A 27,066-nucleotide genomic window follows, 5' to 3' on the forward strand; every position below is an offset into this window, starting at 1 on the left:
TATAAACAAAAGTATATAGAAAAAAAAAACAAAAAGTACGCTTCGTTGAAACTTGCTCGCACCGCGTAATACGAGAAGCTTTCCTTTATCCCATTGCCGCTAGGGGCGCTGTATACGTAGTTACGTATTTACTGACATCTAAAACATGATAAAATTCTGCTAGACATTCGTGTAAGCAAAGTTTAGTTCATAAATTGCCGCTAGGGGCGCTGTATACGTAGTTACGTACTTACTGACATCTAATACACAAAAAATTTATATAGGCCTAACGTTGTGTTCTCTTATTTGAATTAGCGCCCACGTGACACTTCGAAGCGCCCCCAACGACGGAATTCACTATAAAACTCGGACGCCACTTGTCCAGTTCTCTTTTCTCTCTGCGCCGGCGACCAGTCAACATCGTTCCTTGATCAGCTCCTCGTCATGCTGATATTAGAAGGCAATATTGGATGGAAAGCCACGTTTTACGCCGAAGTCGGGACGTGACTCTAATCTCTCCGCCATTGAATGTCCATTAGAGCGTTGACATCAACGCGAAAGGTTAAGCCTAGTACGGTATGTGTGAAAGTCTTTCAATAATCCAAAGCCATCCAGCTAGCATTTTATTATTTTATTTAATCCTAGAGTTTAAATTATTTAGGTAGAGTTAATTGTTAGTTAATTATGTTTATTTATTGAAAGTTAACTACAATATGAAAACATTTCCAGACGCGAGGTCAGTTAGACAAGGCTTAATTTAGAACATCTTCAATCATGTACTTGGGCTCATATTAGGGGAAATTAAATTCCTTATTTATTTTAAATAATAAACCTCGACTGTTTGCAAATTAGGTCTCATTTAACGGCGCGAAGCTAAAATAAGTCTCGTGTATATAGGCCTAACGGGGCGAGATTAAGCTGCACTAGGCTAAACATTTAAAAAATTTATCCGGGTCTGGCACTAATCTCTAAGCTTTTACTTTATGCCGGCATTTTAATTCAAGTTAATTTGAGCGCAAAAAATTAAAAATAAACTCGTTATTTTAAATATTTGAGATTATAAAATTTCTTTATGGCAGTATTTAATTAAATAGTTTAAATAAATTAGGGTTAACTGATAATAAATTGGTGCAAATTAAGTCCTTTTAATAATCCTAAAATGAGCCGTGCACGCGAAGTTAAGGCTTGAGATTCTTAATTTCTTCTTATGGGAATATATTACTTAGCTTTTACTTAAATCATTTTAATCTATGATTCTGTTTCCGTAAGTCATAATTTTGCTAGGACCTTAAAGCAGCCCTTTAATTCTGGTTTGGAAATGGCTTTAGTTTTTTTCCTTAAATTATTTTAATCTAAGGTATTCTTTCTGTTAAATATTATTTTGCTAGGACCTTAAAGTAGCCCTTTAATTCCGATTTGGTAATGGTTTAATATTTAGTGTGATTTTATTTATGGAAATATTTAACGAAATATTCCTTCAATAATTTACGGAAACATTACCATAGATTATAATATTTTTTGTTAGGACCCCTTTAATTCTTACTAGGCAATGACTTAATATTTGTTATAAATATATTTTCATTTTTAGATGTGACTGATTTTCTTGGATATTCTGTTGCTGGTCATTCAGAAACGTTTTCTAGTAGATGATTTCAACCTTTGATAAACTCTGGAGTTCATCCGCTTTTAAAGACGCTCATTCCAGTTGACATCTTCCTTGGATTTGCGATAAAAGATGTTTTCAACCTGATGTGGCCTTGCAACCATTCTCTACAATTAGTGGCGATGAACATAACCGAATCTAGAAAAATTAAAATTTTTATTAGAATTATACTTTACACTACTTAGTTGTTTTTTAAGCGGTCAAACTTTAATTTACGTCACACTTTATATTATTTTTTGTTGAAAATTTTTGTAAAGACCTAATTTTTTTAGTTTTTGTTCAATAAATTTTGCCTTAAAACACTTTTTTTGTTTTCTTAGAAATTATTTGATTGAGAGGGAAGGTTTGAATTTTTTAGCTCTAAACAGATGGCCTATTTTTTTGGGACCCTCTTTTAAGCTTCTTTTAGCTAATATGAAAAAAATTCTTCTAAAACGAAAAATATAAGCAAAAATTGTTTTAAAAAGTAAAAAAAGCCTAAAAAGGGGCTCAAAAATACTACCCTAAGTACAGACCCTAAAAAATTCAAGCCATCCCTCTTATCCAAACTATTTCAAGAAAACAAATAACGTGAGGCAAGGTAAAAATTCTTTATTGAGAAAAAAACAATTGAGGTGTTTACAAAAATTTTCTACAAAAAATATTTAAAGTGTTCCATAAATTAAAATTTCAATTGAAAGGGGTATTCTAGTTACCGATTAAATTTATGAATAAAATGAAGTTCATTAGCGGAAAAACTTCGCGGTCCAATCATTTTGAAGGCCTCGTGTTTCGAAAATCCAAGAAAGATGTCATCTGGAATGAGGGTCCTTAACATCGGATGAACTTCCAAGTCTACTTGAAAACGTCTCTGAATGACCAGCAACAGATCCAAGAAAATCATTCGGGTCTAAAAAATAAAATAAATTAATAACAAATATTAAGGCATTGCCTAATTTTAAAATAAATGCTACTTTAAACCTAACAAAATAATAATTTACCGAAATAATCCCTTATATTTAAATAATTAGCGAAATTCTGGCGATATATTGCTAAGATATTTTTTTTAATAATCTATGCTATATTTCTTAAGCCTTGTTCAAATGTCTTAACTTCGTCGTCGTGGTTTCTTTACTTTTAATTCAAAATTATTATTTAATAGACTGAATTTACGTAAATAATAATAATTAACTGCCTGTTTCATTAAAACTACTGAATTTATTAAAACAATAAGCTTATTATTATTAAAAGGCTTACTTTTGCTGCGCATTAAGAAGTTTGTTCATTCCAACATGGCCTTGATAAATTGATTCCAAAAGAACATTCAATGGCGGATAAGGGCTCTAGATTCTGGATTTATTCCTTGACGACGAAAAGAAAAATGGCTGATCGTCGGCGAAAGTCCTGATTTCCAAGAGCTGAGCAGGAAACGATCTTGACTCCACGATGCCAATCGAAGAAAGAAATTTCGGCCGGTTACTCAAGAACAAACTTCTCTCCCGCAAGATTTACACCCTCAAGGCGTTAAAAGCAGACGACACTAATTGGTGTAAATTTAACCAAGGAGTAATACCGTTTTTCCGTTGGCCTATTCCATGGAGTAATTTTCTTGGAGAGAAAATGAAAGTTTCCTTAAAATTCCATAAAATTTGTCTGTTTTCTCTTAATCAAATTATTCGAAATCATTGGCTTCAGAGTGTTTTCATTACGGTCAATGAATGAAACTTTAAATTGCGAACCCCTATCAATATCCTAATTGATAACTCAATCACGCAGTCTGGCGAAAATACATCCTACTTACAAAGGAACAGTAGAAACGGACTTAGCACTGCTCGGTCATCTTCAAAAATATCACTAGCATGGGGCAACGATAACGCTGATAAAAAAAAACAATTATCACCATTGAAACAAACCATTCGCCTTAAATATATTTCATTTTCATAAATTCCTTCCGCCGCTTCCTTGCTATCGCCGACCTCTTTGTTCCCTTCCACTCAAACTGAAAATATGAACATAAATTTATTTAAAAAATAATTAAATTAGATTCTAATTAAAAGTCCGAAACAGTATTAATTCGTCCAAGACACTCCGTTCCACTTCCAAAGCCCAACGATCACCTGAAATCAAAGACACACCAAACTTAATCATCCATCTGTACGTGTCGCTTCACAACTGAAACTAATGTAATAATGACCATTACCCATTCTATTGTCTGACTTGAGCGTCACATCTTCGTCCAACGGGCACCATTCGTCATTTTGCGATTCCTAACTACTTTAAACCAAACTCGTTAAAAGTATTCAACAAAAATACCCAAACGTTTACTTTCCCACACAACTTTGAAGCAAAAGTCACCATTTAGAGTAAGCCTAACGCACTCACTCTCGCATTCACAACAACAAGGAAAATATGCTTATAACCTGATGTTATAACCATAAGTAACATAATAAACATAAGTATGACATTTCGTTAAATTTCTTAGTCAGTGTGTGTTTCGGTGTACAGTATAAAGTCCGTACGACCCAGCTTGTTTGTTTTTCTAATAGAGACCGCTAGTGGCAAAAAGTTCCAAAATCTTGCTCGGCGGTGCGACCGCGTTTGCGGAGTTAGAAAACCGTGAATCGTCTAGCACTCTAGAAGACAGCTTTTAAATCTCTGCCGGTAAAGTTCGGGCCTTTGCTGCTCTCTAAGGTGTAGTAAATAATGAATCCCGTGGAGCACTATTTTATAAGAGGACTATTTTTATAAACTGCTGTAATTGGACAAAATTGAACTACGTTTCAGCGAGAAAGAGCCAATGGCTATAAAGACCAAGGATTCATGTATGATTTGTTAGTTACTCACTCTTTTCTTCTTAAAAACATTTATCTATACTAATGAAACACACGGTGACTTACAAATTTAACATTGAAACAATGGGAAGTGTCATACTTATGTTTATTATGTTACTTATGTTATAACTAAACCTAGAACCTTACACAAACTTTCAATAATCGTCAAAATTCACATTTTACAGCTACCCACCCTACATCTGCAAAATATAATTAAATAACAATAAAAAACTTTACATTTTTATTACAATGACCTTTTTCGGGACCATCGACTTAGACTGCCAATTTTAAGTTAAAATTACTTGTTAATTCCACCAAAAATCTTCACCTTAGTTTTAGTCCTTTGCCATCAGACACACTTCTAAATTTCTCTTCTGAAAGTTGAACTGCACCTCAAATTTAAATAAAAATTAAGATAAGCACTCATTCAGCTATAACCATTTAAAACGGCTGTCGTCCATCCCTCAATTTTACCGTCACATGATTTTATCTTGAACTGATCTCATTTAACTTGCGATCGATACAAATCCAACCGCAATCATAACATCGTCGGCTTCCTCTAAGAGTATAAAAAAACCATTAAAACTCTAACTTCTTATTAGAAACACCTTCAATACATCTAAATCATCTCAATCGCGTTCAAAAGTGATTCCATTAGAAAGAGACACTGTCAGGAGTTCATAGTTCATCTGCAGAGATGCCATCAACGATCCAACTAAAACAAAAAAGTAACGGGATACAGTTATATAATTATACCCCAGGCAGGCCCTATTCATTAGCAACCGTCCTATGGATTCCGCTTACCACTATATTAATTGCCATACACATAGGTGTAAAACAGTTATAAACACTGGCGATGATACCATTATATTCGTGCACTGTACACACGCCAAAACGTATTAACCGGATATCTCCACATTTTCCAAAGTGTTATGGCTCGGGGAGTTGGAGGGAGTTCAACGTCGTAAAAATTTGCTGATTTCCCTTAAAATTTAGGTGATTGAATGTTAATCGTGAATTATATAAAGCATTTAAAGGATCAGAAATATTTTGGAAGTTCACAAACTAGAATAAAATAAAGGATTTTCGCAAGCAAATTTTATTTGGAAAGATGTGGGTCTCAAAAATTAAACGTGTCAAAGTATGCTCGAATAAATTTGACCATTTCGATCATCCGTAGCTCAAATTAAAACCAAGATTAAAATAAAGTAATACCAAGAGCTACAAAACATGACTCGTAATGTAAAATTAAAACGTACTTCGATCTTGGCTATATATGATAGCAGAAGTGAGATGAGACTAGAAGTGAAGGGCTCTAGCATTGGTAGTAGATCCTGGCACTAGTGAACAAATTTGACGATTTTATGCTGCTTCCCACGCTCCTACACTACTGAGAAAAAAAATTGGTTGAGTTCCAAAAACATTTCCTACCCCCTTCCCCTCAACCTAAAGCCGAGGAACACGGACGCGGCTCCTTGAATCTAGTTCGGCCGTCTACCGCCACGAGCGTCTCACGTTTTGGAGGGGAAATTCAGAAACCGCTACTAGAGGGCCAACCGTTCTTGTGTTATCAAGAATATTCACTTTCGCCGAGTGAAGAATTTGGTTAGCTCAGTACTTCTGGTCTCATCTCACTTCTGATGATAGCGATAGATTGTCATTTTCGTTCAAATTGTTTTTGGGGACCTCAAAAAATTACTTGGAAAAAAACAACGCATTCCAACCCATAAAACCCCTAAAGCTGAACCTGACGGGTAGTGTTAGTTGCTACAGGGTTTTACGGAACGAAACTTAGATCTATTTTTGACCAACTCCGATTAACGTCCCATTAAAATTATCGGTACGGGTTTCAACTCTTATGAAAACGTAAATTTCAATCTTGGTTAATTTGAAACAAAGAGATCAAATGGCGAAATAATCTTCAGGCAAATTTGTGGATTCACAAATTTCCCTAGATTAAACCTAAATCGAAAGTAGTACTATCTCTTGTACAGGCATATTTAAGGTTCGAGCACTTGCTTTGAGAATAAACTATCCTAAAATATAAAACTGATCTGACCTGTTCATCTAACGCTCGACATATTAAAACCTGCCGTCCTCAATACGAAGCAGCCCTTACCACTAAAATTGACGACAATGGCAACTCAGTCTAAAGACTTTTTACTCTTCATCTGCTATGACAACATCACCCGTTTCCGCTAAACCAATAGGCCTCGTTTGTAAAATAACCTCTGATCAACAGGACAGACATGATTAGAAGTTAGTTCAACTTAGTACCTAACATGCACTACAATTTATCGAGAACAGATAAATGGAGAAGCTTGTGCTAAGAAGTAAATTAGAAGTTAAAGTCATATCTAACGCCCGACATACTGGAACTTAAATTCCTCACTAACATGGAAAGCTTCAAAATTTATATATTTTTTCTAAATATTGGCCGTTCAACATCATGTAGGATTTTATTTGCACAATTAGCGAAAAGTTTTGGAATAATCTATAACATGATGAATTTCATAGATGTCCCCCTTCAAATTTGTGCAAAATATTGCGTGTAAAGGCCACGTAATTCTCGCAGCTACTACTATACAGTTTAAAGCGATTCCATGGGTCCAATCATAGAATGTTTCGATCACATCCACAAGGCATAACCAAGGACATAACCACGGTGTCTCTACACAGGACAACTCGACTTACGCAACAACTTACAGCCATTCTTCTTTCTGTCTGCTCAACGTTCACGCCTTTTCTCTCTTTAATCTCTTCCTACTATCTTGGCAAAGGAATAAATAAACACACTGTAACACCTATTACCTCAAATCCGTTACTGCAACCATATTAAATTCTTAAGTCTCCTTGCACCATTTAGCTCTGAAAAAAATGTATATTTTAATGTATGGTTAAATCATACGTTGAAAATTAGTTGTGAGGATCGAAATAATTAGAGTTTTAATTTATAATATCCGTGAAATGTACCACCAGAAGTCCCCTTCTTAGGGAAAGCGACACGTAAAAGTAGTCGATATATTGATTGAAGTGGGTAAAGTAAAATAATTAAAAATAAAACAAGATAACGACATCACGCCACAAATTAAGAATGTTTTCAACTTCAAATTGTGCGCGTTTTAACGGAAATGATTTTTCCCTTAAAATATCATTTTTACGCGAAAATGAGTCCACTCGTGAAAAAATATTCAGTTCAAGCCGCGTTAATTAATCGATAAGTATAATTACACATTTAAACAAATAATTGAATGAGCATCTTCTTTTTAAAAAAATAAGTGGATAAAACGTATTGTCTCAATGGCATAAAATTCTAAGAGTTGTTAGTGAACATCTTAACTCTATCGATTTTCCAAGCACCTTTGCAGACTCAGTACGAGAGATCGCCACTATCGGAATCGTCCATAATCTGTCCCTCCTCAATGTCACTTTCTACGATCTTGGCTTTCCTCCGTAACTGCCGCCTGTTGCGCCTCTCTCGCTTCTCCCGAGCCACAACCTCGTCACTCACGACCTTCAAGAGCATCATGGAGACCACTTCTTCAACTTCTTCCTCGATATTTCCGCGATACTGCCCATTGTCTTCCACTATTTCTTCTTCCGGTTTGTCATCTTCGACAATGATTCGTTCCTCTTGGTCTTCTATTGGGATCTCCATATCATCTAAAGTAACGTTGGGTTCGACCAAGTCTTCCTCGTCCATCATTTCCGTTGGTAACTCATCGTGGCTGAATTTTACCGCGGATTCTCGCGACGTAACATCTTCGTTTTTGTAATGGGAAGCGCTAGATTCGCGTTTGGAAGAAGAACTATCGCTTTCAACTTCCGTTTCTCTTTCTTCCTTTTCCTCTAGATCGTCGACTGGAAGCGTATCCGGTTCGGTTAATTCGGCTAGCGGAGAACACGAAATTTCTTCTACTTCTGGTTGTTCCGATTCTTCTTCCTCTACTTCCGCTATTTCCGCTTCTTCTTCCGAATCGTCGGGAACTGGCATACCTTAACGCGTGACGGAGACAAACGATTCAAGCCAACACCTCAAATGAAACTAACCAGGCTCCCTTACCTTGAGCTTTCATTAGAGACTTGATTGCTCTGGCCCTCATTTCCAGTTCCAGAATTTCAAGCTGGGATTTGGCCAGAGACGAAACCCATTCAGTTCCAACACCAGATAAATCGGCTACCCCACCTTCTTCGGTTTGGTCCTGATCGTCTTGCCTTTCGTTACCGATGGTTGAATCTTCTTTGGCTTCAGAAAACAATCGAGACTCCTTCGATTCGGAACCAATTAAACTATCGACTTCTCCTTGATCAGGACAAAGTTCCAGAGTATCGTGGTGACGTTTTTGATGTGGCGGATCATTTACCATTTCGTCCCTAGTGATGTTTAAATGACACTGTGTTAGTTAGTACTTCAAAGATAAATACGCAAAGTAGCTAGCGTACCCGACTTCAGAATGACCTTCCTGGTTGACATCAGTCTCGCGTGATTTGGAAACATTCGGAACAGCTTCTATATCAATGAAAAGAAAAATACATTATGAAAAATTAGAAAATGAGCACTTCAAAAAATATAAAACAGAACTAAAGCATATCATGTGATGAAATAAAATATTTATAAGAATGTATACAAATCTATCAAGAATACCAAACCCATACAATGAGAAAATAAAAACTGCAGTTAATAATGCATGTATTTGGAAAATACTCTATTATTATTTTTGTCACGTATCTATTGAGTTCATAATGAATTAAAAGTAAATGTAAAAAGAAAATATCAACCAAAAAAATAAACACTGCATTATTGTTTATATTCAAATGAAGTCATAACGAACTGGAGCAACATTCCCACGGGAACTTAAAAATAAAATATACAGGGTGTTTTTAACAAGTCCGCCATAAATTAAGGGGGATATGTTCTTTGAGCGATTTTGAGTCGAAAATATGTGAGACGTGTACACCACAAAGCGTGATAATTGTAACATGATTCTTCCCAACATCATTTTACATTTGAAGAAACTCTATTATCGCTTAACTATTTGCCAAGGCGTGATTGTGGATTTTTGTCCAATGCCCGTCAAGACAATCAAGGTTTGTGGGCTGATTGCTAAGGATTTAGTACCAAAACGTTAAAGAATTCACCCCACGGTGCGATGCCCATCTGAAATTTGATGAGTAGGTGAGCAAGATATAAAAAAAACGTGAGCCTGGGAAGAATGATGTTACATAACTAAATTATTAAGAGGATATAGAGTGTCGCCCTTCTTCTATTATCCCCTTCTGATTTTACTAAATAATTTTATTTGGAACAGATTCTGAGCTCAAAAACAAAAATTATTTGGTTATTACCGCGAGAAAAAAAATGGTTCGATTTTTCGCTACTTCTTTAATTATGAGAAATTTGAATAAAAACTGAATTATTGTCGTGGTTTTACGATTACCCGCGTATTCATTCATTTTTACATTTCGCATTGGAAAATTTTCATTCTTCTCTTAGACATAACTGTTTAACTCTTTAAACTAATGTTCTATGCAAAACGTAGATTTTTTGTTGCTGTAGTGACCTCACTGAAACAGAAACAAATCGGCATTTAAAAACCGCTTTTCATGGCAAGAAATCATTAAAATTGTCAACGTTTAATACGAATTTTATTTAAATCTGGGTAAATATCTCAATTGTCGGTTAATTTTAGGGCTAGGCCTCGAATATAAAATAGACCCATTAAAGGGAGGCTAACACGAGGCTTGAAAAATGTATATAATCAGAAGGGGATAATAGAAGAAGGATGACACTCTGTACCCTCTTAATTCTTTAGTTATGTAACACAATTCTTCCCAGGCTCATGTACCTTTTTGTTTGCTATGCTGCTCATCAAACTAAGTTCAGATGGACATCGCACCGTGCTAGGGTGAATTCTATAACAGTTTGCCGGTACTAAATCCTCAGCAATCAACCCACAAACCTTGATTGTCTTGACGTGGTACAAAAAACCACAAGCGCATGCGCCTGCGCCTTGGCAAATAGTTAAACGATAATATAGTAATGATGAGGGAACTATTTATCGCGTATGTGATTCGGTTTAGTAACCTTGCTCCAAATATAAAATGATGTTGGGAAGAATCGTGTTACAATTACCCCGCATTGTGGTACACTTCTCTCGAATACATCTGATATAGTTGATTAAGCCTAAAATTCAAGTTCTTAAACTATGATAACAATTTAAAAATTGAAATTGATTTAAAAGAATACAGTATACATGGTTAAAAAGGTCACACAAACTTCTATCTTTAAACAATCTGACAGTTTTCATGCCGATTTTGCTTCAGGGGTCAGTAGAACAGAATAGATCTGTTCCACCCTATATAACCCTATAACTATAACAACCTGTTCCCAAACTTCAAATGACTCTTAATATAATTTTCAAAATAAACTTAATGAACCCAAGACAAAGTTCTTAAGCCTAAATGCAAGATTAAAATAAGGGTGAAAGACGCCAATATCGAAAAAAAAACATATAAATAAATAAAAGAACCGACAGAGTTCACTCTTAGACGCGTACATTGTTGCATTTCCCCTGACCATAGCGTACCTAAACTAAACATAGTTACACCCTCTCTTAAACCAAGTCCGTAAAAATGTAATACATAAAAACTAAATTATTTCAATATCGAGGAAACACATGAATCACAAATTAGTATTCAAGACACATCGCCACCAGGTTTTACAACTTAAGAGCCCAAAAGCTAAGCTCCCAACCAAAAATAGAATAGAATTCAAATAAAAAAAAAAAAAAGTAAAGTCGCTCAGTACTACTACCCAGGTCCCACGGAGCCCAAATTATTCTAGATACGCAAATAAGCATTATCTAATTTCTATTTAAAACGGAGTTTCATTTAAATATTTTTTATTGGTACACGCTAAAAAAAGAAAGAAAAATTATATTTTGACGTTACCAAGGCAACCAAGTCAAAATCAACAAAAAAAAATTTCCAACAACCCAAAAGTACTTATTACTATAGGGGCCCAAAACTGGATATTCGTGTTTTTTGCACATTATGATACAATATAAATTAAAAATTCATTATTAACGTGGAAGGGTCCGTTTCTTCCTTCCCCACATATTGTAAAGGTACAGGCCCCGTTATAAACAAACTTCCACCACTACCACCACCCCTACTCCCGCTCTCCTTATGGTACAATTAAATAAAGTTACAATCGTATATTTAATAACAAGAGTGAAATGATCTGGTGAGGCTTAAGTAATTGTGCAGTGGGGCAATTAAGGTCTTATTTCCCCCCACGTTTGACCGGTTACTGAAGGAGGGAATACATGTACGAGTTTTTCGTATAAACATAGCCCTGTAATGCATAAGTCTGAGCCTGCAGTAGGGCCCTGAAGGAGAAAATTTTGATTCCGGAGTAACGTTGTTGGTGGGCTTCCGCAGATGTTAAAAATCCCTGCATACTTTTCATGGTTGGACAACAGTGACTGCAGCCACATCTCGATGGAAATATTTTAGAAGCGAATAGTATTAAAAATAGAAAGTCTTGTTGATATAACCAGACCAGGCGGCGCCTAAAGCGTATGCCCAAGCAAAATTGGGGTACTATGGGTAAATTTTACGTTCATGAGTGGAAAAGGGAATCCAGTGTTAGTGCTATAGAATTGCTCCTCTAGTATGAATCTTTCCTCCTACAAAGTAGGAAATTTTATGGGAGACAAAATTAAAGAGACTACAGCGCCATCTATGTTAAATGTTTTCTTTTAGAAACTGGAACAGAATGGAGGCAGGGCCATCTGTGATTTTTCTTCTGAAGAAACGGAGATTACAGTAAACGATAGATTCTGTTTAAAGGCAAATTTTCCACCAGGATGTGCCCCTCTACGAGACGTAAATGGCCACTAGACGCCTCTCTATACCTTTCTTATGAAGGATCCGTGGTCGTAGGCAATATTCTGCGGCCTATACTTATGGAGAATATGATCTGCTTATGGTATAAACTACAGTGGGGACAGGGACAAATTGCAACACTGAATAATATTGTTTGATATGAATATAATGTAAGGTTAGATGACGAAACTGGTTATTGAGTTTTCGTTTGGCAATGTCGCAAACCTTTAGGAGTCTTTATTAGTTCATGGTTTAACTAGCAGCTGAGGTTCTCGGCGTTGTCAATCTGTGTGAGAAAAATCTGAATTTTTTCCCCTATTTTTAAATTGTGTATAATAGTACAAAAGACAACTTAAATATATCGAAAGTGTTTCAACATACAACCAAACACTGACGAAGGTTTTGTTAAATTTCGTATTATAATAAGCAAACAAAATGCCATAAATTAAACGAAATTGCGATTAATGCAGGTCTCAACTTAAACCTAACTCTGACAAATGTTTTGTTAAATTTCGTATTATAATAAGCAAACAAAATGCCATAATTAAGTATAACCATATATAATCAAAGATTATACGAAATTGCATTAATGTATAGGTCTCAACTTAAACAGAAAGCGGCTCGTTACCGTTTAATGACCCAAAAATGCAAAATAAAGTTAATAAACCTGAACAAAATATATCTATTTTGGTAACAACAAAAATACAGGTCAAAACATTAAACACCTCTTCGTGTAGTTTATCGTAATGACCCCCTGATAATTTATACTTTTAATCAAGTCTAAAGTAAGTTAAAAACATCTCTCCCTCCCCCCCTTTTTGTACACACGAATATTTAAGTCGAATCTCCAGAGTGTCTTGGGGTGTTTTGTTGGGACAACAGTACCTCATGGGTTGCACGCAAATTCCAAAATTTTAAGCGTTTGTCCAGCGCGCGTTGTACTTTCTTTTGTCTTTACGCACGTTGTTATTCGATTTCCTCAAATGAAACCGAAATAGATTAAGCCATTGAAGTTAAGGAATACCCAACTTAAAATTATTAAATCGATTCTAAAACTTTCCCTGAAATAAGGTTGGAAAATGTTAGTAACGAAAAGATGGGTCCTGTACTTATTACATGGTTAACAAGGGGTTAACCACTCTCAGATCCCCAGAGCTACACCAGTAACGACTTACGAGTAATCAATTTGGCAATGGTAATTGTAATCTCTTTGCTACAATACAGAGTCTACACCATTAGAGTCTCGATAAATGGTAGAAACTGAAACTAGCTTACTGATAAAGTAGTAAAATTGTCAATTAAAGTCCGAATACCAGCGAAAAGAGTTCTAGCAAACTTAAAACCGAGCATCGAGACTAAAAAAAAAGTGACCTTTCAAATTTTCGAATCCCCTCTGCATGGGGAAAAAGTTGGAAGGGTTTTATAGTTAACTGAAAGGCGTGTAATATGGTTCTAGCGAACTGAAGATAAACAAAACATAGTTTTCAGACTATATAGGAGAATTGATACCATTTACACCAGGAGGAGAAGCTACTTGGTACTGCGCTTTGTCCGCCAAGTATCCTGGCCTCTTGGTTTAAATGATTGATACATCCTCCTAGTCTGTATAAAAAAATTTCATCACAAAAAAAAAATCGGGAGGAAATTTTTATTAAAAGGCTTTCTGTTGTTGTTCTTCTTCTTATAGCCCGCCCTTCACAGTTTTCAGTTAGTCAGAATTAACCTTTCAAACTCCTCAAATATCTGCACGGTCTCCGCATTGTTGGTCTCGATGCTCGGTTTTCAGTTAGATACAACCATTTTTGCTGGAAGTCGGCCTTTAAAATCTTTGAAAATTCATGTTCATTGATTCGTGGGAAAAAGTCACGTGTTTCTAGAGCTGCAATAATTAAAACAATAGCGACTTCTTTGGATTGTTATTAAGAAATCGTTCGATCGGAGTTAAGGCTACACAACTTTGAATTTGCCTACTTCTAACAATAAAGACAACGGCTACTTTTGAGAGTCCATTTAAACGCGAACTAGCCGTTATCATTTTTAAAACTGGAGTCCCATTAAAGGCAGGCAAGGTGTAGAAGCTGGTATGACGCGTTTGCTTTGTTCAAGAGACAAGGGAATTATTTACCCTAGAGAGTAAATCAACATGACGCTAGACGACGCGGACATAAGACAAAAGAATAATAATATTTTATATATATTTTCCGAGGGAGACTTTAATCGTGTTCAAATATAAGATAAACATCATTAAAGTTTAACCACGAACTTTGGAAACAGGTTCTCCAAGAACTAAATTCATTAGTAAAGTAATAATTTAATCGTACGCTTCAGTGGGGTGGTGTTTACGTTTCTAAGGGTTTGAAAATAAGGCGCAATTTTTATAAATATTCTTGAGAGGCAACTTGTCTCGCAATACTGAAGCGCTAAAATAGGCCTAAAAGACGGCAAATGACCCCGATTAAGAAATAAATAGCTAAGCCTAACCTTAGCCTGACACACTATGAATACTATGGGGAGGGTGTCTGTTTGCCGTATCGTCTGCTACTACGAACTTTCTCGTTACGTCATACCCTCCTAACTCTTACTTCGGTTTTGGCATCCATATTGGAAGTAGTCAGCTCAGGCCATAATAATTAATTTAGACTATCAATATTGACGTCAAGTATGTAGCTCCTCCCATCTGAGTACCACTCTATTATCCAAGAGAGAAGAAAAACACTTCAAGGAGCAAAACTTGATATTTAAAAATATAATTTAGTGAAATACACTATTTTACTGTTCACGAAAAAGGCGCTAATTTTAATTTAAATTGTCCTCTAGACAACTAACCTCCGTATTAACTAATCACGTGACATTATCAATTGTCAAAGCGCGAGGAATTTCAGAACGAAAACAAAAACAAAGACAATATGTCAACAATCAAAATAGGCTTAACAATTTTTTCAAAATGAATTTGCTGTAACGGGATTTTCTACAAGTTGTGTCGTAATATTTAAGTTAAATCCTCAGCTTTCCTACCCCATAAAGTTTGGTCAAAACTGGCTTTAAGAACTTGGGAGGGGGAATTCGGAATGGTCAAGAGTTCCAACTTAGCCTTCCTCCTTCAAGAAAAAATCGTTTAGAATAAAATTTTGGATAAACGCTTTTCCATATAGATTTCGAACGCCTTTTTTGGATTTCATTTTAATTTTCGTTTCACCGATTGAGACACGAGTACGCCCGGACTAAAAGCAAAACGATGCTTTGGCAGACATTTTTTAACCAAACAAATCGAAATAAAAAAAAATGACTGGGGAAATGAAAATAAATTTATCAGTAACGGGTCGGTAATAAAAAAAAAAGAGCGCGAATAAATGGGGTGATTCGGTTTCGCCTTCTTTCGCGCTCTTTTCTAAAACAGATTTTGGCGCGCGATGATCCGAGTAGTGGGATTACCCGAATTTAGATAGCTCTCTTTAATACACCGTAACCAGAGCTAGCGATTCCAAACCGTATAGTTAGATATTATTTAAAAAAATATGACAATGCGCATCCCTAAAACCGTCCCTTTCTGTGTTTCGATTTCAATCGGGTCACACCCAAACACTATTAATGCTCTTTCAAGTTGAGAAAGCTGTTTCAAATAATATTCCACCCAAATTCGATTTTGAAAATAGAAACACTATCACCCGAAACTAATGTTTTTCATAAAATATTGATGCGCGTAACGAGATTGGTTACGTTCCAAAGTTAATGCCAAAAGAGACCTCTTTTCAAAATTAAGATAGAGTCTGGTTTTTGATCACGTGCATGTTTTTCTTAAGGACGGAACATTGATGGGTATGTGGACAACAAACACGTTACATTCGACTTTAAACAAAATTATTTTGGTGGACTAGTAACTTAGAAGCCCAATCTAACGTCTTTGTTGTCTATATACCAATTAATGTTTAGCCTTAACCGTATACAGGGTGTTTCTGAAAAGTTCATCAATAATGAAGGAGCGTGTTTATTGGGCCATTTTGAGTCGAAAATGTTCTATGACATTTTGCCGTCCGAGCCACTGTTTTTGAGTTATGATTTGAATGTTTTAGGGATGATCCCTTAATTAGATTACAGTTCTATTTCAATTTTCTAATTAAATTTAAGGGGTCATACGTAAATTACGCCAATTCCAACTTGAAAACAGTGGCTCGGACGGAAAATAGTCATAGAAGATTTTCGACTCAAAATGTTCCAATAAACACGTCCCTTCATTATTGATGGACTTTTCAAAAACACCCTGTATATCAAAGCAGACGACACTGCCCCTCCCCCTTTTGAAAAGTGTCTATTACTAGCCTAAAACTTAAATGGTTAAATTATTTGTTACTAGTTGAAATATTGGTTTAAATAGTTAAACTAATTGTTAGTAGTAGAAATATTGACTTAAATTGTTCAATCACTTGTTCTTAGTTGACATATTGGTTTTAAAAACATTACAAGACATAATTACCGGGTCAACTATGTGTTATTTATATAATTGTTTCTGCTACAACTAACAGTACAACGAAGCAAGGGTGTTTCCTCTAGTAGTTTTATAAATATCAGCAAGGTGATAGCTTTCCTTTAAAGTTAACCCGAAGAGAGAAGCAATAAATATTGAACTATTTATATATTTCCATGCACTGAATGGCTGTTAGTTTTTTATATAGAAATTTTACAAACACGATTTTTATTATGTTTCAAAACGACATCATGATTTAATAGTTTAAGAAAATCGATGCGGAAAATATATAATATCAAAATTCGTTTATAGATTAACGTGATGATTCAATATTGAATATAAATATGTCGGGGATTTTTAAATGGTTTTGATTGCGTGTGCAAAAGTATTTGCCTTCAAGTGATTATTTCTTTATGTACATACAGGCTGCTTCTGATAAGTCTGCCATAAATTAAGGGGGATGTTCTTTGGACGGACGAACGATTTCGAGTCGAAAATGTAATTTATATCTCCGGGCCACTGTTTTCAAGTTAAGATTGAAGTATTTTACGGATAATTTTGTATTATAAAAAGGGAGTTACAGTAATTTATGTAATTTGTAAAAATCAAATATTTTTATACGTATTTTATTGATCTTGAAAGAAATTTAAATTTGAGATAAGATCGTGGAGTTTTACAATATCGCCTAAATAATAGCTTCTCCCTGAGATTTGGTGTGCAGCAGGAACAACATTTCTACAGGGGTGGGTAAGAAATACATTAGAAAATTTCCCCCTAAATGCTGGCTTTTTAACTAACACCCAAAATCGGAAATATGATAATTTCTACCAAGGCCCTTAACAAATATCAATTAAATTCATTAATTAAAGACCTAAATTGAGGGGATATAACGTTTATCTAGTCGAGTTTGTTTGTGTAAATGACATACCTTTCGAAACTTTCATATACCCTTTCGAAACTAAAGATAAAGAGTTCTTTTTCAGACCATAAACTATACAGGGTGTTTCTGGTAAGTTTGCCATAAATTAAGGGGGGATGTTCTTTGGGAAATCAATTTTGAGTCGAAAATGTATTTTCTATTACATTTTTCCGTCCGGGTCACTGTTTACAAGTTAAGATTGAAGTATTTTAAGCATGGCCCCTTAAATTTAAATAAACTGAAAGAGAATGATTTCTAATTTAATTAAGGGCTCATCCTTAAAACACTGAAGTCAGACCCGGACGTTAAAATGTCTTCATAGAACATTTTCGACTCAAAATCGCCCAAAGAATGTACAGCGGATAATACTCGGTACACAGAAAGAAAATAGTTTTAAAACTATTTTATTTGTATTAGGTTTTTCGATGCTGGCCCATTTTAACTAAGAATAACATCAGCAAGGCGCTTAAAACTAACCCTGACAATTATTTAAATTAAGTGAAATTAATTCTTAGGCCATTAAACAAAGACCTTATAATGGTTTGTTTTCAATTTTTAAAAGGCGACCGAATCGGGAGGCCACAAACTTAATTCCAAAGACACTGTAAATTAAAACGAATTAAGTCATTTATAAGTCTTAAGACAAAGGGGACGCTGACATATATTCAAATATATTCTTTGAAAGAATTTTAACAAAAGCTATTACAAGAGCGCAGGCGGGAGCTGCAAGGTCGCTTAACCGACGAATAAGTCGCTACTAAATTTCGGCAACAACGTTCGGAATCATTAAAATATTCTAGAAACACAGCCAAGCTAGCTGTAAGCTTTGGAGGTTTGTTAAAACTGAAAATTCCGTCGTTACAGGAGGTCCCTTAAATGGGACAACCGAGACCAATTTGAAAGATATACTGTTTGGAATTTAGAAGCGACAGACTAACCAAATTTACAGGGGGGGACAAGGGGGGAAGGGTGAAGGGTTCTAGCCCGCGAGGGGTTCGGCACTCTGTAATTATCATACCCAAGTTTGAAATAAATTACGCGAATTAACAGATTTTAAATTGATTTGATACGTTTCAGAATTTAAAACAGATTCCAAAAATATACAGTATATCTTGCCGCTTTGGTATTTAATTTTAGCAGCATTAATTAAATTTTCCAATGAAATTGGTTACTAGCAGAATCCTTGTTAGTTATCACCGAAAGTTTTCAGTCCCTACTTCAAGTATGTCAGGTACTTTGCAAGCTGCCTCATCACTAAATAACTACACCTAATGACATTAACTTTTTTTTAAGACAAGTCCCAAAATGCACAATTAAATTTAAGGTACCAGTATCCCTTGTAATCGGGAATACATACAGTAAACCGGAATCATTGTGCCACCATATCTCCCATGTTAATTTGAACGCGGGGTGCCGGGGTTTTGTGGGCCGGGATTAAGTTCTATCTGTCACGCCTCATAATTCTAAGGTCTTTCTAGCTGTGATTCCAAAGCGGGTTTCTAGGCGCACTAAAGGTGGAAGATAGATTATTCGCTAGGTAAAATTCGTCATGCATAATGATTAGTTTAGCTCTTCCCATAAATTCCGCCGAGATACCTTTGGAAAAAGGATACGCAATAATTCCTATTAACTCTATGCATACCTGTTACGATAAATATCAACACAAAATCATGGAATCTTAGAAATGAGCGAAAATAGTGTCGATACCCTCCGCAGTCGAAATTTTCCATCTCTCTCTCTCTCTCTTTTCGGGAGTAGAGTTGGAAAATTCTCGACTCGACTTTTCATTTAGTCCTCGAGGGGTAAAAAGGGGACAGGAGTCGTCGTGAAGGGGAGAGAGTGTAAGGGGGTTTGAAATTCTCATCGTTCAAAACAAGATTAAAACAGCGAAAAGGGGGTAAAGGGTTGGGGTAAGAGAAGGGTGTGAGCTCATTAAAAGGGGAAACCCAAAAGCCGTTAAACTTCTCTCGTAATTAAAACGCCTTGATTTTTTAAATAATTAAACGTTGGAAGCGGTATCGCCGCCACAACCAAGAGTGTGTGTGTGTGTATGAACTCTCCGTGCCTGTTTTAACACCCACCGTTCCACTATCTCGCTCCCATGAACGTTTTAATGGGTTTATTTTTGGAGAAGGTACTTGCTTACCTAAATGAATTTATAAACAACTATATGGGTTTTAAAGGCCCGGTGTAATGATACGTAAAGGTACTTTAATTTAGATTGAAATTATTCTAGCTTAATTAAAAATTTAGTATCCTTCTTCAACCTTTGTGGAAATTGAGGTCTTTTAATTATATAGTTTATAGTCTGAAAAAGATCCGTTTATCTTCAGTTTCGAAAGGGTATTATATGAACTTTTATATTTAAATTTTCTATATCATTTACACTAACAAACTCGACTTGATAAACGTTATAGACTAGGAATTTGGGTCTTTCGTTAATGAATTTATTAAATATTTGTTAAAAGCGTTTGAAGAAATTATCGTATCTCCGATCTTGGGTGCTAAGGAAAAAGCCAGCATTTAGGGGTAAATTTCTAATGTATTTCTTACCAGCCCCTGTAGAAATGTTGTTCCTGCTGCACACCAAATCTCAGGGTGAAGCTATCATTCACGCGATATTGCAAAACTCCACGATCTTTCACAAATTTCAATTTCTTTTCAAGAACAATAAGAGATAAATAAAAATTTAAATTTTTATAAATTACACAAATTACCGCAACCCTCTTTCACAACACAAAATTAAAAAGTTTAAGAAATTGGATGAAAAATTTGTGTGGAAACGTTTAGATCTCCAGAACATCACGAGTGTTTTTCAATTTTAATTTCAAGCGTTAGGCTTAACGCGTACTGAAATTTAGGCTTAACTAAATTAAAGTGCAGAACGACTAGAGTGCTACGTATTTTCGGTCAATTATTAGTATTATGTGAGTAAACACGTTAAAACAAATAAAAAATTGATTTAACATTTTAAAATACTCTTCCATTTCCCGAGGCTTTAAAAAAAGGCAGGAACCAAAAAATAAAACGCAGTTTAAAAAATGAGAAAGCTTTAGATTCAACAGGTTACAAGAAAACGAGCTACTTCCTAAAGTGGCCGGAGATAAGGCAAAGACTTCGTGAACAGAAAGGCAGAGAAGAGCTTGGAGAATGTATAAAAAAAGAGCGCAACATCCCTAAGCCTTTGCTAACGACTACACAATCGCCTCCCTCGCCTTTTCTCCCTCATAAACGATGAAAACCACTAGCCTCACCACCTATTTGTCCTCCTGCCCGTTTAAAGTCTCGATTTCCACGCATACCCTCATCTCCCCACCCCTTTTAACTTCCTCGTTCGCGCAATAAAATTCTCTTCAATTCCAATTGAGTCCTTTCCCCTCCTACCCTCCCCTGGTTTTTCTCTCTCTCCTCTGAGAATCCTTGGGTTAAAGTATGAGATGGGGATTGTAGCTAGGGTAGGGATGAAGTTAAGATGATAGAAGAAAAAAAACCAGGAGATTTTTGAGGGAGGATATAAAAAAAAATAGTGGAAAAAGGTATGTACAGCTTGGGTTGTGGTAGTTCATAGTCATCTTGTCTTCACCACCTGTTTAAAAAGCATAAAGAAACGAGAGCCAATCTATCCATTCCCCTCTCGTCATCACTACTATAATCTTAACCGACCGACCGCGTAAGGATCCCCTTATGAGAGTGGAGAGAAAAAAGATGGGGAGGGAGAGAGAGAGAGAGAGAGAGAGAGAGAGAGAGAGATTAAAAAAATTCCATACCTTTCATCATATACCTAAACTTCCTAAAGGTGTGGTGGAACTAAAATTTCAATAGACCATTTCGATGTAACTAAGAGGGAAAGACACCGGTGGTAAAACTTTGACTTCCAGCTCGCTTTTTTTGGCGCCTGCGCTGTAGTCTCTTTGTATCATGAGAGTGCATGCGCAGAGACGGATGGCAATGTATCAATGTCCCGATACTGAGTGTTGCCTACCCCATTTTCATATGGAAAAGGTCTATTCGTCGCAGTGAAATTATGGTTTTAAATTGCATGGGCGTTTGAGTCTAAATATGGGTGTTTCTGATAAGTTTGTCATAATTAAGGAGTAAGTGATTTGGGTCAAAATGAGTGGAAAGTGTCAACAACGTCTTAGTTACGGAGATATGGGCTCCCAAACCTTGATTACCTCCTAAAACAAAGAAATAATAAAATCACATGTGAAGTAAACAGCTTTACTTAACCAGTTCACTTGTACCTGTTTAATAGTAAGTACACTTGATTGATTTAAAAAATATTGTATATCTTTACGTTTAAAAATATTTTAAAGTACTTGATTACACCAGCCCTTTGAAAACTCCCTGATCCTCACACTGACTTTTTCTTTCCCTTGCATGCAAAATAAGAGCGGAGAGAGCGAGAGAGGCAGGAGAAAAAACAGGGTTTTTACTACCCGCAACATCTTTTTGCGTTTACCGCTAATCTCTACCTTCTGGCAATAACCCGGCCGTCTCATACGCTTCAAATAAGTCTATAACCTAGCTCCATCACCTCATCCTCATGCATCCTCATCTTTCTAGGGGTCGACGTAAGAAGCCTCGAGGCTACCTTACCGACACGGATCCGAGGATATGCATAAAAAAACCACGAAAAGCATGCAGAGTTTGTATACGGTATATCATCGACACCCTCGTCGAGCTCTCCATCCTTAACCATTTTCAATGAGAGGAGAGGAGAGGTTTTTTATGACGAAAGAAGCCGGAGAAGGGATGAAAAAAGGCGGGGGTGATCCGGTGGGTAAGAAGGATGGAGTAGAAGGCCTAAAACACGTAGTTCTAACATCATTACCCCGAGATACATGTCAACAAGGAAATAACGTTCATTAAGATCTTGCGTAAGTTAAAAGAAGAAAAAACACCAGGAGAAGAAACTGAAGCAATATTGAGGGAACGACCACGTTTGGATGAGGGGGAAAATTATGTTGGATTATTCGTGGGGTTGGATGCAGTTCTTAATTATTTTTTAATCAAAGAGCTAATTTTAAACAGGACGTGAACATTTAGTCTTGGAGGAACATTCAATGCCCACAAAAAAATCATTCCTAGAATATGACAAAATTCTCTCACAACTTCTACCAATATTTCGCTTAATACCTACTCGAAAGAATGTCAATTTCAAGTATCCTACCCCTTAAGATTATTCCTTGGAAAGGATGAGACTATACGGACTGCCAGTCAAGAAGACGCGCGGTCCAAAAAAAATCGCTGAAAGAGAAAGCCACCACCAGATTCTACGTGTACGTATACCAAAGATGAAGAAGCTCAAGAGGAAGGAAAGATGGAGAAGAGAGTGAAGTTGGTCGTGATGGGGGAAGGGGAATATACGGCGACGTGGAAGGTTAGGGGAGGGTAGACGCAAATGAAAGAAGGGTGCTGGGTGCCGGGAATGAGAGGGGGGTGTTCAAATTAGTGGACAACCGGAGTGTTTGGGAGGGGATGGCGTTATAGAGACGCTCATTTTCATTTTGGGCGACGAAAAACCCCAAGTATTAAACGACATTCGTTCCGTAGCCCGCCCCCTTTTTAATAAACGGATTCAAAGTCGGCAGTTTTACAAAACCGTTTTTCGCCCTTTTTTGCTCATTTCCCACTCTGCATCCCCCCCCCCATGCACATCTCTCGACTCTTCATCTCTGAAAAGTTCTTCACTAATTTCGGTGGTGGTTTGCTTAGCATATCTTTCCAAGCTCTTACAGACTTCTCTGTCGTTCTCTAAGTATGAACTGGTTTTCGCGCTTTCAGTGTTAAAATATCGCAAGACTGCCCCAAAAGAAAATTAATTTCAAAATGATGAAATTGGTCTTATTTTCATTTAAGAAAAAGTTGGGTATGGTGTGGTTCAAAAGGTTACAATTAAAATTAATTAACTGTTCAATATAAAATAATCTATCTGCGACCTAATTACTTAAAAGGTTTAAAATTTCAAACTAGGCTTAGCATAACACTGAGTATAAGATAAAGCCCAAGCCTTATTTCTTGTACACTTTCCACCTTCTACGTCATAGGGAACCTAACATTAACTTCCGGTAACGCGTAACTTTCAACATTTTGTTTTGAGGTGACAAAAGTTTTCTTTTGGTAAAAGTTTTAAATGATTGAAAAATCATGTTCTTTATACGTGCTAAGTAATAGACATTTTAATGACATGTTTGAAATTTTACAATTTAAATTAGACTTGCCCTTCAAATAGATTAACACTAATCTGCTATACAAATCACTCCAAATATTAAAAAAAAATAAAATTAACCAAAACAGAGTTACAATTATTTCACCCTCATTCATAATTATACCTAAAATTTCCACTCCCTCCATTTTTCCCCCTCAAGTTGGCAAAGGAGCAATTACTCGGAGATGCACTAACGAAATTCGTCGTAACTCTGTTATACACATCACAGAAGTACGTCCATCTCATTGCAATTTAGGCGCGAATTAAGTCCAAGCTAACTAACAGCCTTCTTTTCTTTCTAAACACCCACACAACTGAATCCTAAAATGAAATCCCCGGGTCGAGTCGCAAAAAAGATGGCGAGAATTTTCAAAAGGTTAAAGGTTAAGAAATGAGAGGGTCTAAAAGAGTTGAACTCGAGGATGTAAAACATCGATGAGATTTAGGGACTGTTCGTACAAATATGAATTGAGTTCAATAATTTTGCCCTTTTAAAATATTCACCAGGAATAAATACACCGTTAACAGGAATAATTTCTAGTCATTATTTCAAACGTATCAAGGACTGCGGAATTTCAAGGAAGAACTAGACTTGCCTCGCAGCAAGAGGATCCTGGTTTCGATCCCGGCCTGTGGCAAGCGGGTGAAAATCTGGGAACAAATCCTTCTGCGTAGAGTTTGCAAGTTCTCTCCCCGTTTGGTAAAAGGAGTTTTCCTCCGCGGTCTAACCCGGTTTCTCCTTTCCATCAAAACTTGCAGAGGTTAACGGTAATAGTTAGTATAGGGCGCTGTAGGTTAGCTGTGGCATAGGGGCTAGCCACCACCCCTCTATGCAATGTAAAGGGACCCGGCCCACAAAACCCGCATAGAAAGTAACATGGGCACAATTATTCCAATTATCTGCATGCATTCCTTGCTGTCGCCTGTTACTCCTTGATTTCTCAAAACAAGATGAGGACGAGGACGCAAAATTTAAAAAAAAAACGTCATCACTACGCCATGATACTAAGGTAAATGGTCACGTTACGTCGTTAAAGTTGAGATAATCTCAGTCAAATAATGGATTATTTGGCTGCTAATGTTTATGTCAATATTAAGCTCAATTTGTCATACACGTTTGCTCGCTTTTACCTAAGGTATTGAGTCAAAATATTATGTCATCATACGAACAGGCCTTCCTTTCCCTTTCCTTCCGGAAACCAGACTCAACCCTTTCATCCCCCTTATAATATAAAAGTCCCCGTTCCATCCTTCTCCCTCTAAAAAGAATATTGCAGCTCGTGAGAGTAAAGGGTTAAAAAAGAAGATAGGTATAGGGGAAGAGTTTCCCTGCAAAACAGGCATGCAATCGAAGCAAGCATGAGCACTATACATTTGCTTCTGGTTCAAACCAGAGAATATGCCTAAACCCCCGAGATGGCATATATATAGGCCAGTGAAATCGGCGTAGGCAACCATAACGTAGGCAAAAAGAGGGTGCCAAAAGATGACGGGAAAAGTGGGTGGAAAATCTAGAGACGGAAAAGAGGAGAGAGAAAGAGAGAGAGAGAGAGAGAGATGGAAAACTTTTACGCTCGGCCAAGCCAAAGCTCTTCGTGGAAAAACCCCTGGATTTTCTCCTCTATACTAGGGGCATGCATCGCGAAACTTCGGGGAGTGTGGGAGTCTCTCTCTCTCTCTCTTTCCTCCGTTACTCTCGGGTCTCCACACCGACCCCCCCTTTTGCTTTGCTAATCTAATTTTAATTTCATCAAAGTTAATTTCATTCCTAATTTCATTTCATTACATCCAGTTTAATTAAATTTAATTTAATTTTCAGGCACCGACGCAATTAGAATAATTGAATATCCCGAACCGGAGCGGAGCGCGAGCGAGCAAGGGGACGAGGCTTAGCAAAGAACCAAAGAGAGAGAGAGAGAGAAAGAGAGAAACTTGGGTAGAAATAAAAGACTAATAATATTCCATGGGGACAAGAAGGATAGCAATTTTTTTGAACTAAAAATCTGAAGTGTACGATGCGAAACAGTGAAATTCCATAGGGAGTACCAAGAGCAACCGCGTCATTTAACGCATCTTCAAGAGAAGAGAAATACGAAAATAACATATTGATGTCTTCGTTTTTCTCATACTGCTCGAAAAATATTGCAATACTTTGGTCCAATTGGTGTTTAGAGCATTCATCTTTCCTCCTTAATTCCAGTGGAGATATTTCAGAACTATTATCTCGGGTTAAATTTCTGAGATGAGATGTTTAGACAGGATCTGTCCCTACGGAATATTTTGTCGCGCCTGCTGCATGGGTGAGGTCTTCTTCTCCCAGCGCGTGTCTCGATCCTATATTAGGAGGGAAAAATCCGTGGATGGTATAAACGCGTTGTTCATTCGCAGTTTCTCGCGAAAGAGAGAGAAAAGAGGCCTAAGAGTGAGAGAAAAAGAGAGAAAAGAGTGTGGCAAAACGGGAAGGAGAGAGAGGGAGAGAGGGGGTGATACCAGAAAAGGGGTACGATTCCGTACCCCCCACGTGTATAACCCCGGCTATACCCTGGCAATACCCCAACCCCTAGTAGTTCGCTTTATTCCTAAAAGGGGGTTTTGCTTAATAAGTCGACGTAAAAGAGAGTGAGAGTGAGGTGGGGGTCCGAACTTTGGGATGTACGCGGAAAAAGGAACGAAACTAAAGGGGGATGGGAGTGAGATGGTTTTGGCAAAACAGCCAATCTGCTTTCTTGATGAAAAGAGGGGTGGAGTAAGAGCCAACGCTGATGAGGGAAATGAGAGGGTGAGAAGTGGGTGGTTTGATGAGCACAAGCACACCATAGCAAAGCGTACGTACGTAAAACCATAACCTAGCTTACTCCTCGTGCTGCGTGTGTGTGTCTCACGATGTGCTCGCGAATTAGAGAGGGGTGAAATCCCGACCAGCAAAACAACATCACCCTCTTTTTGCATCGTCAGATGGCTACTAAAAATGATGCCAGCAACTACGACGACATCGGTAGTAGTTCCCCGCATCGGTCACGAGGTATTACGGACTAACCCCGCGATTTTAACCTTCTAATCGTCGTGCTATCGTTTAAAACAACAATTTAATCATGAATTACCAAATAAACCGCGAGGTTAAAATTTAAATTT

General features: G+C 36.7%; 1 protein-coding gene and 1 long non-coding RNA gene across 4 annotated transcripts in view; both read right to left on the reverse strand.

The window, feature by feature from the left end:
• Positions 1-395: 395 nt before the first annotated feature.
• On the reverse strand, positions 396-7,246 carry LOC149610231 (uncharacterized). The gene is made up of 5 exons (XR_016376642.1): positions 5,257-7,246; positions 3,822-5,167; positions 2,879-3,738; positions 2,338-2,531; positions 396-1,780 (listed from the first exon to the last, which is right to left on the reverse strand). It is a non-coding gene; the product is annotated as an uncharacterized LOC149610231 (long non-coding RNA).
• Positions 7,247-7,368: 122 nt separating this feature from the next.
• LOC149610232 (uncharacterized) overlaps positions 7,369-27,066 on the reverse strand; it is a 43,868-nt gene continuing 24,170 nt past the window's right edge. For all 3 annotated transcript variants that reach the window (XM_089859151.1, XM_089859153.1, XM_089859152.1), the window contains exons 5-7: positions 8,896-8,962; positions 8,516-8,826; positions 7,369-8,448 (exon numbers count right to left, since the gene is read on the reverse strand). In XM_089859151.1, coding sequence (XP_089715277.1) covers positions 7,823-8,448; positions 8,516-8,826; positions 8,896-8,962 — 1,004 coding nt within the window. In that variant the 3' untranslated portion in view covers positions 7,369-7,822. The remainder of the gene's footprint in view (positions 8,449-8,515; positions 8,827-8,895; positions 8,963-27,066) is intronic.

The sequence above is a fragment of the Phalangium opilio genome, unplaced genomic scaffold (assembly GCF_054372755.1).
Source record: "Phalangium opilio isolate 3A_F unplaced genomic scaffold, DU_Popi_V2 ptg000329l_1, whole genome shotgun sequence".
Classification (NCBI taxonomy): Eukaryota; Metazoa; Arthropoda; class Arachnida; order Opiliones; family Phalangiidae; genus Phalangium; species Phalangium opilio.